Raw genomic sequence first — 18,927 nt, forward strand, 5'->3', positions numbered from 1 at the left:
TTTCTTTCTCCAAATGCCCAATCGCCAGACAATCAACTCTGTAATAGACGTTACGCCATCTATAACCTGAGAAAGACGATTCTTCAGAACTTTTAAGGAACATTGAAATATCTTCGTAGTACATGTTTAATTATTCTATCCATCTATCCATCCATCCAGGGTCACGCCAGCCCCAGCAAGAATACTGCGCGAGGCAGGAACAATCCGTGAGCGGAGCACCAGCTCCTTGCTAGCGCTGCGACACAGTGTCCTCACATGTTTACTTATTAACAATATAGATCATTTAAATTAAGTTAAAGTTTTATCTGTATAATATAATCAACATATTTTGCTGCATTTCATATTAAAAATGATATCGTCATCCTATGTAAATACACGCTTTATAAAGTGGCTCAGGTTGTGCAATATCTAATATTATAACTGTATTGCAAGTTTACAGTGAGGTAATTGTACTTATAAGTACAAACAGTTCTACAAGGAGCATTTGATGGACTGATTGATTGTGTTTATAGTTCTTGGGATGAAACTGTTTCTGAGCCGCGAGGTCAGTACAGGAAAGGCTCTGAAGCGTTTGTCGCATGAGAGCAGTTCAAATAGCTAGCATGGCTGAGGGCAGTGTGTGCTAGATGCTGTATACCAATAATTCTCTTTCCAATCAGCTGCTCTAGAGCTGTGATTCCCCACTCAGATACAGTGATATAAATACTCCGAGTAATACAGTGAGAGTAATATGGAAAAAAATGATCCGCTGTGGCAACCCCTAATGGGAGCAGCTGAAAGAAGAAGCTGCAGTGAGAGTAGCAACGCTACAGCAGCTATTGTATTTGGAATATGGTTATTCCGTGGACCATTATGTTGTACCGGGTTAATTACAATCAGATGCCTTAAACTAATAAACAATATGTGATTAATTTTCAGTGTATATGATAAAGCTGCATCAGGGATGTGGATCTAAAGAAAGGGAAACCACAATGGAACAAAAGCTCTGCTTTGATGCTGGGTGCCGCTAGTTTGCAAAACCGAGCGGAGAACTTGCATACGCTAGGGTTTGAGCTAGCATGAAAATGTGCATGGCGATGTGTTATACATCGCGATTTGAGCATGGAAACGGGAGTACACAACATTTTTGTGTGTACACACTGTTTATACATGAGGCCCCAGGTGTCCTTTGCCTGCCTAGAAGAGACCTAACCACAATGGCTTAAACTGTAAGGGCCGGTTTATGCTTCACGCTCAGAGCACGTACGCGCACACAACATGGCTGTCACGCGTTCCCAGCATTCTTTTGACGCGTCCTCTGAGCACATCCTCATAAATTAAAGAGATGCTTGCATGATTTGCAATACCAACAAAAAATCGGGGGATGGGTGCAGCGTGTTCAAGTTGGAACGTGACATCAGAGTCTTTGTTTAATATCAACATGTGACAGCAAGCCGCTTTGCAAATGGACCAATCTGCATGCTTCGATATTTGATGAATGGTTCGATGTGGTGAAGCAATCATCAAACTTAAATGCCGACATACACATGTATTCATGATGCTTTTCTTCATCTGTTTCTTGTATAGGCAATAAAAGCATTGCACGTTCATGTTTAACATTTGCATTGTGACAAATGGTTTCTCTTCTTTACCATTACCCACAGTTTTTGTAATTCCTTTTTATGAAATTGTGTTTTCATTCCCAAATAATAAACCTTGTATTACAGGACTATTCATGGTTTTTTTTTTTGGTTTTTTTTTCCTGTAGAATAACTTTGGAACGATAAATGTTTTGTAACTATAGTGCTTCCTTAAATGGATCACTTGTTGATGATTTGTTGTACTCTGTATTATGTAAATAGGTCTTATCTAGTTGTATAGACTGCGGTGGGTTGGCACCCTGCCTGGGATTGGTTCCTGCCTTGTGCCCTGTGTTGGCAGGGATTGGCTCCAGCAGACCCCCGTGACCCTGTGTTCGGATTCAGCGGGTTGGAAAATGGATGGGTGGATAGTTGTATAGAGTGTCACTCCATACACTGCTCTGGTTCTTTTTTTTTTTACTTCATCCCCTTTTTCATGTGTAAAAATGAAATGGCTCAAAAACAAAGGAAAAATTGGCAAAATTGACTCTATGTGACAAGCTATTTTATAACCCATTGTGAGAGGCAGCAGTTGGGGGCAAGAAAGAGAAAAAGGCATCCTAATAGCAAATGGTGAGAATAGATAGATAGATAGATAGATAGATAGATAGATAGATAGATAGATAGATAGATAGATAGATAGATAGATAGATAGATAGATAGATAGATAGAATACATTCTGCACAAACCTTACCTCCAATCGTACATACCAACCACATACGTTAGCACAAAAATAATTGCATTCAGCCTTCAATGTAGACATTTGCAAATTTTCTCATTCATTTTATAAAACATTTACTAAATTTCCTGGATTTTAACATCTTTGATCGCCAACCCCTTTCCCCCCACCAAGCTTAATGTGCCATTGTGAAAAGGGAGGCCAAACTCACCCCAAGGAGATGTGGCCACTCCTCCAAAACCCCTCTTAAACGATGATTCAATGGGAAACAAATGTTTTTTTTTTGTTTTTTTTTTCCCCCTCCTCTTTGCTTGATCAGCAGCTGATTTGCTGCTTCTGCCGTGCTGCATGATTTGTACTTCGCTCGTCTACTCCTTCTCTCCCCCCTCCCCTGCCAGCGATATGTGCCGTTTTGAATTGGGGGGTTGAATGCACCCCAAGGAGACACGGTTGCTCCTCCAAAACACCACTTTTAACGGTGATACAATGGGAATCAGATAACTTTTTTTTTTTTTTTATAACCTCCTCTTTGATCAATCAATGGCAAACGTTTTAAAGTCATTGCCTGTCTCTCTTCTCCCTAGACATCTTCAAACACTATTCAATCTCTTTTCTCTGTTCTGTTATTTCCCCAAATAATATTTTCTGTTTGCGCTAATATAATCTTTACTCTCATTTTTTTGAGACTTTCGAATTTTCCTACTTCCATTATCTCTAACCTGCTCTGCATACTGTATGTATCATGGGACTTGCTTCCAAAGGTTGTAAGTATAACATGACTTGCCCGTCTTGCGGGATGTGAAAGTGTCTCTCTTCAAAAGATCACGTCTCATCGCAGAAAAAATGTCTCGTCCCAAGTTTTTTTTTTTTTTTTTTATTTATAATAGATACATATAATATAAAATATACTATGATTTATCTACTTTTTTTTGCAGCATTGGCCAAAGAAACAGCTGTTTTCATGGATGTTAGGTATCTGGTGTCCCAAACACATGGGTTTTAGCTAATATATTGTGTGTTGTATCCCGGAAAATGTTTTTGTGAGGTTTACTCCCAGTTTCATTCTTTATTAAAATTATTTTAATTTTGCATGTTTTATCAATTTTTTTTTTTTACTATTCTTTCTTATGCAGTTATTCATTTTTTTCATGTTTTATCATTCTTTATAAAGGTATTCAAGAGGACAAACTGCCAGTTACAAGAAAACCTGAAAAGTTACTTCAGTTAAAAAGAAAGGTACAACATAGTTTGGCTTTGCCTTTTTTCAAATAATTGCTTGTATTAATTGTGGACAACAGTGCAAATTAAGCATAAGTGAATTCAAGACAAATGTGAAAGCAATTTTTCACACAAAGTATCTTAGGAATCAGAAATTAATTACAGAATTGTATAGTTGAGGTAGAACTAATCGTAGCTTATAAATTGTATTGCATATAAATAAGTATTAATATGTTTATAGTTATACTGAAAAGCTGAATGATCATAGTAGAGTAGTAAGTGGACACACAAAACAATCAGTAATGTCAGGTTGCCTAAAGTCAAGTAGCCATTAACAACTTTAGACATCTTTCTTTAAGTGAAATAGTAAATCGCTGGTATGAGGAATACAAGGAGTGAAAGCAAGAAGTTAATGCACATGAAATTTGCAGAAATATTGATCTTTAGGTGTTCCCACTTGAAAACCCTTGTGGCTTTTTTTCTACAGAGCGAGGCTTTAGCAGATAACAGTTTGACTGTTGATTGGTTTATTTTTGATAACTGTTTCAATGTTGATAACTCTTGAGTATTTATTTTATTCCATTTGTGTTTGTTTAAGTTAATCAGAGTAGAAAGAGGTAACTCCAAGTAGCAATTTAGCAGTTAAAAACAGAGAATTTTTCAGTTTTCATTTTGTCATTTGTACTGAACAACAAAGATATTCTGTACAGGTAGTTGTCGACTTACGACAATGTTTGATTCCGACAGACCGGAGTAAGCCAATCTGGACATATATTCAAACCTGATTTTATGTATTGTACTGTATAATAAGTCCCTTAAGTCATATTGTTTTATCCTTTTTTATCATCATTCTTAGCACATTGTATACATTTCTATTTTTTTTGTTAATTATTTTGTTTTATTATGACTGTTGCTTGTATGGGTGCCAAATTTTTAACAGCTTCAGAAATCCTTTCTTTGTCTGTGTTATGTTAAATCATCAGGGTGAGCATCTCCCAGTGTTAATTGTTTTAATTGAGAAAGGAGGAATTGTATTAGCAGAGTTTGAGCCTCATATGTTTTCTCTGTTTTAATATTTAAGCCTGATAATAAACATTTAACAGAAAAAGGAGTTCAGTGTGGTTTCATTACCCCTTTGTGGCAATTTGCACAAAGTAACAAATCATGAGTCACAATGCAGACAGTTCAGAAATTAACTGGATTCAAAGCCAGAGCGCAGTACAGCTTGTGCGGTGAGCACTGGTTACAGTGGAATAACTTAAGTAATACTCTGTCACATTTTCTTTCTATCCTCCCTCATACTGCTTGATCTCCTTTTGTGTCGAGCTCAATTGCCCTTTTTTCCTGTAATTGTAAGACAACTGTAACTGAACATAGTCAACCTCTGCAGGTAATACACTGAGATTGAGATGAGTGAATCGCGGCATATGGAGCTGGCGTGGTGAGAGCTGTCATTTGCCCATGAGATGCAGTAGCAGTCATAAGTTGAATGGTCATAAGACACATAGGTTGTAAGTTGATGACTACCTGTATTCAGAGTTTGTTTTGGCATTGGCAGTTAAGACACTGATGTAGGCAGTGTTTTGTGATTGTACTTTCTTTTGTTTCAACACAGTGAAACAATTAGCTGAAAAATAAAACCACAGCATCTAGCAGAATGTTAATTAGTAACATTGTACAAGTAAAAAAAAAAAAAGGATTACCATAAAATAATAGTACTTTTTTGTAGTTTCCGTCAAAAAAACAATGTTTACATGCAGCCTTACTTGAGCACATCTGTTTGAGGCCTGTTCATGTAAGTTTACCCTCCCATTGGTAGGTTAAGCACTCACAAATTATCTAATGTTTTGCCAGATTTGTTTAGGTAGAATCTACTCTGTGCTCTTGTATAGATGAGTAAGATGCCCAAACAACTTAAAATACATCTCAGTGACACATTATTGGTATGAGACAGAAATCCTGTTGTATTTTAACAGCTTTTCAATTTTTCCCTTTTTGATTCATTACATTAGCGTTTAGTCACAGTATGGTGACCAAGTAATTTGCATGGTTATATCACAGTTTCAGGTACATGGGTTTAAATTCCCTCCCAGACACTCTCGGTAAGGAGTTTACATGTTCTCCCAGTGTCAACGTAATGAGGAGTCAAGCAAAATGACACCTTTTATTGGCTAACGAAAAAGATTAATTTTTCCTCTAAGTAGTCTGTTTATTTTTATTTTCACTCAGTGAACTGAGTGTTTGACTAATTGGTGATTTGGCTTTCTGGGGGTTTGTGCATGAGTGTTCTGTCCAGGTATGGTTCCTGCCTATAGATTAGTACTATTGAGATCTGTGTTCTTTCTGTGTGATCCTGGACTCAATAAGCAGGGTAGAAAATGTTGTACACATGCATTTGTTTAAAAAAAAAAAAAAAAAAATTTCTGTGGCTTCAGTTATTTTTCTTTCTGAAAATAAGTTAATTATTTGAGAAGTTGAATTGAAATAAATACTGTTATGTTGTACAGTAACTCTGAAGAAAACTGGACTCCCTTATCGTGTGGTTTATTTTATGTAGTTTATTTTATGTACCGTAGTGTTGTCTTTGTATCAAGAATTGTGGTGCAAATTGTTTATGCCAATAATGTTTGCTTAACCTGTGAGGTTTATTTTTAATCCTTTGTTGATTTTTTTTATTTTTAGGGAAGTGATCACATTTGTTGTAGCGCCATATCTCAGTGTGGAAATTGGATTGCTTATTCCACAGTTTCCTCAATACGGTTGTATCAACTACAGTATGACAGCAACAGAGTAAATATTAAAAAGGTAAGCTATTTGTACAGAAGAAACAGCAGGTGTTGATATGGCTTGGAAATTAGTTTTGCAATGTGCCACAATATGTTTTTTGTGTAATATTAACTGTCGTAATATATTCTCCCCAGAAATTTTTTCTAGCCGGGTGGGGCGGGATGGGGAAATTTGGTGGTGGGGAAAATTAAATGTGCACTATTTTTATTAGTTAATTATTATTAATTATTTTCCATTGCTCAATATGACTTCCTTTTTTAAGGTTTGACACTTGCGCCAGAATATTTTTATTAAATTTAAGAAGTATCCAATTCAGGATCCTGCAACCCTAACAAAAATTTTAAATAACAATTGTTATGACATAAACCAAGGGGCACAAGTATTATCGCTGTCGGGAAGAAAAGTGAAAACAATGAAAAACAAAGTATGGGAAACCTAATGAAGAAAAATTTTAAAATATTCTTCAAAGCCAACTTGCATATGTAGAAGAGATCTTCAGTTAAATGCTTATTCTTCTTTTCTTCCTAGAGGCCCAGTTGTGTGCAGCTTTTCCATAATCAAAGTCCCCAGGATCTGGGCCCTCCAAGGAGATCAGTATGAGATTATTTAGCATGCTTTGATTCATGCGATTTCTCAAACATGTCTTGATCCTTTTAAGGGCAGAAAACCCCCTTTCACATTCATCTGTGCTCACTGGGATCACTAGCCCAATATGAGCTGGTTTGGCTAAATTTGGAAATGACTCTTTGAGCTCTGATGTTGTTGCCATTTTTAGTAAAATCTGTTTTGGACTGAAGTCTTTGTATGATTGACTTCTGATCATTTTTGACGCAACTGTCCATTCTTGCCTGCTACTTTCATATTTTAAAATTGAAGGGCTGCCATTTTTGGAGTAATGATTGAATAGAATGTGGTATAGCGGGTCTGCGGCTTCAAAAAAACAAAAAGGCCACTTTTAAATCCATAGAGCCGTGTCACTCTCCGTGGGTGCGATTACACGACCGCGGGGAGTAGGGAATCCATTCCCGGGCCAGGATTCCCAGATGTTTCCCATTCCCAGATTCCCAGGAATTAAACTGCTGGAATTCCCGGCTGAACGGGAACGGCCAAGCTCGCATAAATACCGTGTAAAAGTGTAAAAATCGATCAAGAAATAACAGTTATAGTTAAGGTGGCGCCATTGCTGCAGCTTGCACTTCATCAAACAGCTTTGAACAGCAACTTGAAATTGCAATGCATCAGTCTGTTGCATCCGCATTATCTGTGCCAAGAAACTTGCCATCACAGAATGATGACAAGAAACTGGATGCATCAGTAAAAGATGAAACAGCGGTGTTTCAGAGCAATGGCGCGGGCGTTGTTTAGAACAAGTATATCAGTATCTGATGACTGTGCCATCTACTTCAGTGGAGGCAGAGCGTGCTTTCTCAGTGGCTGGCGTGCTCTGCATGAAGGTGCGCTCTCGCCTGGAAGACCGCACGCTCGACACGTTGTGCTTTCTACGCTCTTATTACTGCAACTAACTAGATACATGAACTCATATGACAGCACGAACTGCTTGTAGTTAAGGTTAGTCTTTTATTGGTGTCAACATATTGCAGTAGTTTTATTAAAAATAAGTGTCACTCGCTCTAAAACTGCTCACATGCGAGATGCCCGTGCACTGTGTCAATCCCGGGAGCCTGGGATTCCTGGGAATGACATGCAGGATTCCTGAATTCCCGGGAAAGGATTCCCTAGCGGGGAGTTAATGAGGTAGTTGGGGCGAGTCGTACCTGCACGTGATGCCTGGAGGCAGCCAAGATGGAGGACGGCCGAAAAGAGCTCATGGCTGCTGAGTCTCCGCTGGCAGCGTGAGCAATGGGTGAACCGGAGAGAAAGAGAAGGAGGTGGGCTGAGATCAGGAGGAGTTAAACTGCATTTTAACCACAGATTTTTTAATGGAGTTATTTATTGATTTTTATTCCCACTTTTTATTGGATTTTTTTATGGATTTATATATGTACTTTTTTTGGGGGTTTTACTTTTTTTATGGACCAGCAAGCTTTCTTTACGAATTCTTGTGCATGGCGTGTTTATCCAAGGTAACTCCCTCCTTGGGGGGTGTTTGTTTGAATATTTCATGCACAATGAGCACCACATACCATTTTCTTTGATCATTGGCCAATCAAACTCTTTAAACCATTGTTGGTTGATGCCGGATAAGCAGTGCTTAGATTTATCAATTGGCACAGTGTGTGCTGAAGAGATTTCCCCTGATGGACCAGCCTCTGTGATGTACAGTACTGTGCAAAAGTTTTAGGCAGGTGTGAAAAAATGCTGTAAACAAAGAATGCTTTCAGAAATATAAATAATGATTGTTTATTGTTACCAATTTACAAAATGCAAAGTGAGCGAACAAAAGAAAAATCTAAACAAAATCAATATTTGGTGTTACTACCTTTGTCTTCAAACCAGCATCAATTCTTATAGGTACACTTGCACAAAGTCAGGGATTTTGTCGGATTATAGTCAGGTGTATGATCAACCAATTATACCAAACAGGTGCTAATGATCATCAATGTCACACGTAGGTTGAAACACAGTCATTAACTGAAACAGAAACAGCTGTGTAGGAGGCTTCAAACTGGGTGAGGAACAGCCAAACTCTGCTACCAAGGTGAGGTTGTGGAAGACAGTTTCATGTCATGGCAAGATTGAGCACAGCAGCAAGACACAAGGTAGTTATACTGCATCAGCAAGGTCTCTCTCAGGCAAAGATTTCAAAGCAGACTGGGGTTTCAAGGTGTGCTGTTCAAGCTCTTTTGAAGAAGCACAAAGAAACGGGCAACGTTGAGGATCGTAGACGCAGTGGTCGGCCAAGGAAACTTAGTGCAGCAGATGAAAGACACATCAAGCTTATTACCCTTCGAAATCAGAAGATGTCCAGCAATGCCATCAGCTCAGAACTGGCAGATACCAGTGGGACCCAGGTACACCCATCTACTGTCCGGAGAAGTCTGGCCAGAAGTGGTCTTCATGGAAGAGTTGCAGCCAAAAAGCCATACCTCCGACGTGGAAACAAGGCCAAGCGACTCAAGTATGCACGAAAACATAGGAACTGGTGTGCAGAAAAATAGCAGCAGGTGCTCTGGACTGATGAGTCAAAATTTGAAATATTTGGCTGTAGCAGAAGGCAGTTTGTTCGTCGAAGGGCTGGAGAGCGGTACAATAATGAGTGTCTGCAGGCAACAGTGAAGCATGGTGGAGGTTACTTGAACATTTGGGGCTGCATTTCTGCAAATGGAGTTGGAGATTTGGTCAGGATTAATGGTGTTCTCAATGCTGAGAAATACAGGCAGATACTTATGCATCACGCAATACCATCAGGGAGGCATATGATTGGCCCAAATTTATTCTGCAGCAGGACAACGACCCCAAACATACAGCCAAAGTCATTAAGAACTATCTTCAGCGTAAGGAAGAACAAGAAGTCCTGGAAGTGATGGTATGGCCCCCACAGAGCCGTGATGTCAACATCATCGAGTGTGCCTGGGATTACATGAAGAGACGGAAGGATGTGAGGAAGCCTACATCCACAGAAGATCTGTGGTTAGTTCTCCAAGATGTTTGGAACAACCTACCATCAGAGTTCCTTCAAAAACTGTGTGCAAGTGTACCTAGAAGAATTGATGCTGTTTTGAAGGCAAAGGGTGGTCACACCAAATATTGATTTGATTTAGATTTCTCTCTTGTTCATTCACTGCATTTTGTTGATTGATGAAAATAAATGATTAACACTTTCATTTTTGAAAGCATTCTTTGTTTACAGCATTTTTTCACACCTTCCTAAAACTTTTGCACAATACTGTATTTGTCTGAAATTGCCACATCAGGAGTTAGTTTGTGGAGTCTCTTTTCTGAAAAAAACTGAGCAGTGTTGTTTTCTGAACACTTTTTTTACTCATGTTGGTAAAATGTTTGGAAAAAATTAATAGTACATAGGAATAAGACTTTTGACTGGGAAAGTGGGAGCCTATTGGATATTCGATGCACACTTGCACTACGGCAGGGCAAGATATGAACAAAAAAAGGAATGGCAGATGGGTCACTTTAACAAAACCCTCATTAAGTGACAAAACTTTTGCTCAGGACACAGTGTGTGCTGCAAGGGTTTCTGCACACTTTATGCAATATGGACGCAGGTCCAAATATGAGCAAATATAAAAACAGCAGAGGGAGTCACTTTAATAGGAACCACAGTGAGTGGTACAAGGATTTTTTCACACAGAACACACCTAATGCTTAAACAACTGTGTGTGTGTGTGTATGTATATATGTATATAATAGATAGATAGATCTATCTATATCTATATCTATATATATATATATATATATATATATATATATATATATATATATATACAGTAATCCCTCCTCCCTCGCGGGGGTTGCGTTCCAGAGCCACCCGCGAAATAAGTAAATCCGCGAAGTAGAAACCATATGTTTATATGGTTATTTTTATATTGTCATGCTTGGGTCACAGATTTGCGCAGAAACACAGGAGGTTGTAGAGAGACAGGAACGTTATTCAAACACTGCAAACAAACATTTGTCTCTTTTTCAAAAGTTTAAACTGTGCTCCATGACAAGACAGAGATGACAGTTCTGTCTCACAATTAAAAGAATGCAAACATATCTTACTCTTCAAAGGAGTGCGCGTCAGAGAGGAAAGCAAACAAATCAATAGGGCTGTTTGGCTTTTAAGTATACGAAGCACTGCCAGTACAAAGCTGTTGAAGGCGGCAGCTCACACCCCCTCCGTCAGGAGCAGGGAGAGAGAGAGAGAGAGAGAGAGACAGACACAGAGAAAAACAAACAGTGAAAAATCAATACGTGCCCTTTGAGCTTTTAAGTATGCGAAGCACCGTGCAGCATGTCGCTTCACGAAGCAGCTGCACACAGAAGGTAGCAACGTGAAGATAATCTTTCAGCATTTTTAGACGAGCGTCCGTATTGTCTAGGTGTGCGAACAGCCCCCCTGCTCACACCCCCTACGTCAGGATCAGAGAAAGTCAGCGCAAGAGAGAGACAGAAAAGTAAGTTGGGTAGCTTCTCAGCCATCTGCCAGTAGCGTCCCTTGTATGAAATCAACTGGGCAAACCAACTGAGGAAGCATGTACCAGAAATTAAAAGACCCATTGTCCTCAGAAATCCGTGAACCAGCAAAAAATCCGCGCTATATATTTAAATATGTTTACATATAAAATCCGCGATAGAGTGAAGCCGCGAAAGGCGATGCGCGATATAGCGAGGGATCACTATGTGTGTATATATATATATATATATATATATATATATATACATACATATACATACAGTGTGGGCACCCTTATTCTAGCCCCATCAAAGGCAATATGGGGTAAGTGTTCTACCTTATTTGAAGATACAGACTATATTTCCACTTTAGGTAATGGAAAGCATTGTATATATTATTCTGTAAACTGGACTAAAGGGTGATATGAACAGATAAAGGTAACTAAACCATTTTTAGAATACATTTTTCATTTTTTTTATTTACATTATTGTTCTCTGTGAAAAGCCCTCAAAATATGATTGATCATACTTGATTGTGAAGCTGTTCAGAATTTACAGGAATTCGGTAGTGTTCTGTCTAGATTGCTATAAAATGAGTGGGGTCGTCATGGCACAGAGAGCGACACTAAACTTTAAAGTATGAGGAATACAAGATGGCTTACTAATTTCATAAAAGGCAGCTTTCTTATGGAAACATATGAAAATTGCGCCGTCTTTTAAGGGTACAAATGAAGAATTTCTGTGTATTTTCTTCTTAGGTACAGAATCTTCCAAAGATTTTATACTCCGCCCACCAGCTTCAGTTTTCAGCTGACTCTTCAAAGCTTTTTATAGCCTCTCCTCAAGCAGCTGTTCATGTTCTTAGTATTTTTGAAACAGAGTGCAAGCATCTCCACACATTCCATCCAAAGTCTGGTAAGTCTGTATTGTGGAAGCTCATTTTTGGTTATCTTTAAACACTTTTTGCAGTTTTCATATTGTTAGTTTTTAAATTGTGCATTAATCATATGACGTATACTAGTTCAGTGTTCTCAACCTTTTTGGTGTCACAACCCACTTTTTCCTGTGTAACGGTCCTCACAACCCAGTAAGATTGGAGGGGTCCCCCTCGGTGAATCAAGTATGATTGTTGTCCTTCTAGGGGTGGATGTATTATTGCTCTATTTTGTGAATCCAGTGTGATCACCAGAAAGGGGGGGGGGGGGGAGGTGTCGGTGGGGTGGATGGATTGAGCAGAATCATCACAGTTGGGACCCATAGCGACTGTTACCTTTATAAACAACTAGGGGGCTTCGCCCCCTGCTCGCTTCGCTCGCCAACCCCCGTGTTTGGTTTTCCGGATACACACTTTTAAGATTTTTTTTCTTTGAATTGCTGCTATTTCATTAGTTTCAGTTTTATTTCAGAACTTCTGTAAAAACAATATTTGTAATCTTGCGAGTCCCAATATGCTGAATCTTTTTAATGAGGTCAGGACAGGTTACTCTGTTTGGAATTTCAGCACAGACAAAACGATCTACATCATCAGCAGTTAATAATTTTTTTTTACAAAGTAAAAATGTATGTAGAGTTCTGCATTGGTCTCCTGTCTGTAAAGTCATGCTATTTTCCTCTCACACTTCCAAAAGTACATGGGGTTACCAAGGTGATACCCCAGCTTTTGTCTAGGTTTTTGTACAAGGGCTAGACAAAACATTTTTGACTCCTGGGGTAAATGTAGTGTTATAAATAAGCAGACCGATATATATATATATATATATATATATATATATATATATATATATATATAATACATATATATATATATATATATACATATATATACATGAACAAAGTAACCAATAAATGCATGTGCGGTAAACTCCGTTTTTGAAATTCTCAAGATTCTTTATTTGTCACATGCGTAGTTACACAGGACAACACGCAGTGAAATGCATCCTGATCCGCTTATCAAAAACTGTGCAAAGTTAGAAGAATATCAGTTAAATTAACAAAAAGTCATAGATTGAAAGATAACAGTATAGTAGAACATAATAAATAAGTACAATTATGTGAATAAAGTAGAATTAAGTGTTAAGGTGCAATAGTGTAGTAATTATTGTGCAAAACCAAAGTTAGACTGGTGCATAGTTAAATGAGGCAGTTTGTTTGTTTGCGCTACTGTGATCTTTACTTGTTTTTATATTTTCTAATTTTCCTACTTTCATATCCTTTAACTTTTTTTTTTGTTTTTTTGGTTTTTTTTTGGAGCCTTTCTAATTTCACTGGTTTCATAATCTCTAACCTGCTCTGCATGTGTTTAGCGGCAACGTGTGTAAACATCATTATGAAGTTCTACTTTGTCATTTTACTCATTGTCTTTTAATTCTGAGTCGTACAGTACAATACATAGAACAGAATAAATCCTCAATACAGTATAAAAATAAAAATTCTAGAAGTATGGAGTAGAATTTCACATTAGATGATATCACATAATATGATTTGGATTTGTTTTAAGTCCTGGAGACCTCATTCATCAAGCTGCCTCCCCCATTTTGCCTTTCCACATCTGAAATAGCTCTAATCCAATGAAAGGACCCCTCATTCCCACGTCCCCATTCATCAGGGATGACTTTACCTTAGGCAGGCAACCTACAATTTAAAGAGGATTGTTATTTTCTAGTGAATTGTTACATATGCATTATTTTCATTTTTACTTTAAAAACTTTTGTAAAAACAATACTTGTTTATTTATTTCCTGCCCCGCGCGAGGATACATCTCTTTCTTCCCGGACGTATAATACTGCTCGTGTTGTGAAGTGTGTTGTGGCTGAACGTACGCTAAGGATATGCCTTTGGATCATTTGCTGTCTTTTTGCTGCTTGCTAGCTGCCTCTTCTTCCTGTCACATGTTTTTGTTTTAAGAGCTCTGAGCACACGATGCTTGCCTGCCAAAAGCAATCCAACAACTGCTAGCATAGAGGTCTGTTGACTTGTTTTAAATGCTGGCTCACTGCCTGGTCTCGCGTGATGTTGTAAAAGCAATACCTATCTTTTATTTCTGGCCACAGGAATGGTTGAATTCTTTCTTGCAGGATGTATAATGCTGCTCGCGTTCAGTTGGGGTAGCTGCTGTCGCAGCTTTCTCCACATGTGTATAGTGACTTTTTTTTTTTTTTTTTTTTTTGAGCCTTTCTAATTTCCCTGGTTTCGTAGTCTCTAACTTGCTCTGTATGTGTTTAGTGTCAACGTTTGTGAACGTCTTTATGAAGTTCCATTTTCTTTTACTCATTGTCTTTTAATTCTGAGCTGGATTGGACGTGCTTTTTTTCTCAATTCCACTTGTTCCGGGCTGATAATTACTTTCCTTATTTTCTGAATTTGCACCTCAATTAATCTTTTTTGCTCTTTTTTCTGTCCAACGCATTTGAGTCTCTATTCTCTATTTTCTAAATTTGCACCTAGATTATTGTTTTTCATTTTAGCATTTTTTTCTCTCCATCGCTTTTGGGTCTCTGTTCTCCGCGCTTTTCTTTCTTCTACGTTTAATCGTCATCGTTTTATTTCTACCCTATTCATTTCATTTCTACCGTATTGACCTTATACACTTTATATGCACTGAGAGCCCTGGAGCTGTGTGTGCTGCGTGACTGCCTTTACACTACTGATTTGTTTTTTTTTGATATTACTTGTAAGTAGGGTGTGTCTTGCAAGACTCTCGTTCTATGTTCCCGTGAGATGCACCGTGGCAGGTCTCTTTCGTCTCGCGGGTCTTTAAATTATCTTTCGAGAAGATCACGTATCGTAGACTATCAGGACAGGGGACAGGATTTCTTTTTATAATAGAGAGATAGCAACTCGTGACCCACTGGCAAAAACGTGTGACACTGAAGTGGGTTGTTACCCAATGCTTGAGAAACTAGATGATTTACTTGTTTAATTGGCCATGTAAACCTAGAGACTGGCCCCTGCCCGTCCAAGACAAACTGATGGGTTATCCACATCTGTACTGAATTTTAGTCTTGGATATCACCATCATCCTTGGTTTGAATAAAAACTTTAGAATCTATAATTTGTTACTGTTTGTCTCCTACCTATATAAAGTGCATGTTTCAAGGAACTATAAAAGAGCCTCAAGTACAAAAAAACAACTAAACTAAATAAAAACACTTTGTATATGAACACAAAATGAACAGAATACTGATTTCCATGTACTGCAATTTCTACTTATTTTCTGAACTTCATTTAGTTTACTCCTCCTCCATTTTATTTCATTGTGAAGAAAATTAAACTTATTTATTATCTTAATTACGTTTAAATAATTACGTCATTTATATTGACTTCTTATTAATGATTGTTTACTATTTTTTATTTTGACTGTTGACATGTTTTTTTTTTGTTTCTTGTTGCCCTTTCACATAGATGTCTCTGAACCATTATATTTACTATCAGCAAGTGCTAATGGGCGGTGGCTTGCTGCTGCAAGTCACAACTGTGAAATTAATATATATGATTTAAAAAAATTAAAGGTAGGGCAATTAATTTTCAGTTTTTATGTAAAAATGTCTATTCAGTTGGTTTTAAAATTTTTCTAACAGTTTTATCTATTTCATTATTCATTCATTTCAGTGATGCTAACTTTCATTTTACTTAAGTTATTTGGGTGAACTGGGGGAAATAAAACCAAACCTATTCATTAAATTTTATCTGTTTATATCATGTGCACATCAACTCTGCTTAAAGTGTAGTTGATGAAAAGCTTTCATCTTATTGGGTGATTTTTTTTTTCTGAAGTGTATACTCCTTCATTATGACTTTGTTGCCATTTTTATTTATTTTTTTAAATAACTAAGTTATTTGGCGTTATCTACTTTTAATATAAATTTTAGTATCAAATTATGAAAATAAAAATTCTGTTAGAATGTTATCAGACATATTGCTTTATTCTAAGTGGCAAACACAGAAGAAGTCCGGGCATGTTGAAGGTTTTTATGTTTTTATTTGTGTTCACTGTGTGTTTAAATAATAGTATACTATCTTTAAACCTTATGGTACACATTAGTTATGCTAAACTGTAGTGTGCAGTTGCTGTTTTTTATTTATTGTAAAAAAAGTAAGATTTTTTCATGTTTACACATGGCAGTTCTGCTACTACTGTTTCTAATGTATGGACTGTTATAAACTCTTCATGTTGCTGAGCTCTGTTTGTTTGTATTATAACAATATCAAATGTAACATGCAGTGTGCAGAATTGATTGGAAAGTTAATATTTCATTTTCATAATTTTATATATTCTTCCAGAAGAAGATGGCATAGACAAGTACACAGCAGTGGCTTGATTATGGTACTAGCAAATAGTATAATGTAGTAGTATAGCAACAGGTATAACCATTATTAAAATCCCATTTATTATTTATTTTTTTATGTTTAATCCCCACAGCACCATTGTGGTGTTCCTGTTTACAGTGCAAACCCCAGTGCAATGGAAATACATCCAGAGACAGACGACCTGCTTATTGTCTACTCAGATCGTCAAGTATGTTGCATTTTTGGACATATTCCTACTCTGCCTGTTAGTTTGCTTATTTATAATATGGATAATTTTAAACTCATTTTCTTGTAGATATTTGAGTTTAGTATTACAGAGAAACAGTACACAGACTGGAGCAGAAAAGTACAAAAAGAAGGATTGCACAGCCTTTGGTTTGAAAGAGATACTCCTGTTACACATGTGGCATTTAACCCAAGGAAACCATCTCAGATAATGCTTCATGACATGTATATGCTATGCATCATTGACAAAAGCCTAGTAAGTATGATGATTAACAAAGTTTTACTCCTTGTCTTCTACCCTGCAGGGATAACAATAGAGGAATCTGAAGTATAAAGTGGTTTTAAACTACTTTTGAAAAGGTGTTTGTGTGTGTTTCCTATTAATTAGTGTGTAAAAGTTCCTGTTATCCTTTGGCATGTAGCCATTGAAAAAATTGTACCAGGTAACTGTAACTGGGATAGTAAAAGTATTTGCTGTAGGCAGCAAAAATCTGTGAATCAGGTGGTGTTGTATCATGTTATCAGATCACCTATGACATGCATGTAGCACGAAAGGTCCCGACTAATCCTCCTAGATATCTTCCTATTCCCATTAAGAAAACCATGTCAAACCAGCTATATAACTGTTATCTGTAATCTCAAATCTGTCTTACTGTCCATATTGTACCTCATGTACTCAACCCTGGGGATTTCTGTACCGGGCTACTTGCTGACTGGGGCTGTCATTACTTCAACCCAGTTTTACCATCATCAGAGGGCTTCACAAGAATGTTCTCTTGTGCCCTTAAGAGACAACAGCTAGATAAGGAACAAACAACTAGCTGCTTGGCTACACTGACAACAGTCGGACAAAAAGACAGTGGCCTTCACTTAAAAAGTTTTTATTTACATCAAATTCAACAGCAGCAAATATAAGCAATGCAAAACATTATACAGCCTGGGTGGATTTGTGTAGTCTTCATTCAGTCTCTGATGACTTTTTTTTTTTACCTGTAGTTGCAAATTATATATTCTTAATTGAAAATGAAAAAGATTTCTTGTCAAAGACAGATCTCCTTTGAAAGAGTTTAGGAGCTTAGCAGCAGCAAGATCGAGGGGGGAAAATATATATATGTATGTGTGTGTGTATATATATATATATATATATATATATATATATATATATATATATTATATATATATATAATAATATACATGCAGTGGAATCTCGGAACACGTACAAATCGGTTTATGATCAAAAAGTTCGCCAAACTTTTGCACCTGTTCACGACCACACACTTGGTATACGAACAAGCCAGTTTCGGTTTGTACGTGTTCAGTCTCTCCCTGTGCATTTCCTGTGCAGTGAGCAAGAGAGAGAGAGAGAGAGAGAGCACCACACACACACACACACACACACGAGAGAGAGAGAGACACACAGGCAGCGCAAGAGAGAGGGCTGGACGCATAAGTTAGGAAGGCAGTTAAAGAATGCAATGGGCTTGTTTTTGTTTTCACTTCTGTTTACAGCGATCGGTTCGTAGTGTGCATTGTTGCAATGTTACTTTTCTTGGTGGTTTAGTAAATTATGGATTTTTTCCAATGGTCATTTTTTCCCCTGTGCTTAAAACTCATTAAAAAAAAAAGTGTTTTTAGCCAGCGGTTGGTAGCGCTATAGCGCGAACTATTGCATTGTTAGTTTTCTCAGTTGTTCAAGGTTTTGTCAGTGTTATTCAATGTTTTTACATTTAGTTTACTATTACGCTGTGCATTCTATGGTTTAATTAACTATATTTGTGCTTAAAAACTTTAAAAAATATATATATTTACATACAGTTCATATGGTCTGGAACGGATTAATTGTATTTACATACAATCCTATGTATGCGTCACTCTCTCGCTTCTTGTTGTTTCGCTGCCTTCTCAATTGTGTAATGAATGTTTTCTTCAGCGCTCTTTGGGGCTCTTCCTTGTTTTCTACGTACTGCGTTCACAGTCAGTTCACGTGATTACGTGGGAGGTGTGATGATGCGATAC

At 37.4% G+C, this 18,927-nt stretch overlaps 1 protein-coding gene across 1 annotated transcript in view; it reads left to right on the top strand.

The window, feature by feature from the left end:
- The window catches only part of utp4 (UTP4 small subunit processome component), a 62,725-nt gene that overhangs the window by 32,134 nt on the left and 11,664 nt on the right, over positions 1-18,927 (top strand). Inside the window, 6 exon segments of the mRNA XM_028810124.2 lie at positions 3,470-3,534; positions 6,199-6,321; positions 12,138-12,294; positions 15,781-15,887; positions 16,799-16,894; positions 16,982-17,167. Of these exon segments, the coding sequence (XP_028665957.2) occupies positions 3,470-3,534; positions 6,199-6,321; positions 12,138-12,294; positions 15,781-15,887; positions 16,799-16,894; positions 16,982-17,167 (734 nt within the window).

This window comes from Erpetoichthys calabaricus, chromosome 9, assembly GCF_900747795.2.
Source record: "Erpetoichthys calabaricus chromosome 9, fErpCal1.3, whole genome shotgun sequence".
In the NCBI taxonomy this organism is placed as follows: Eukaryota; Metazoa; Chordata; class Cladistia; order Polypteriformes; family Polypteridae; genus Erpetoichthys; species Erpetoichthys calabaricus.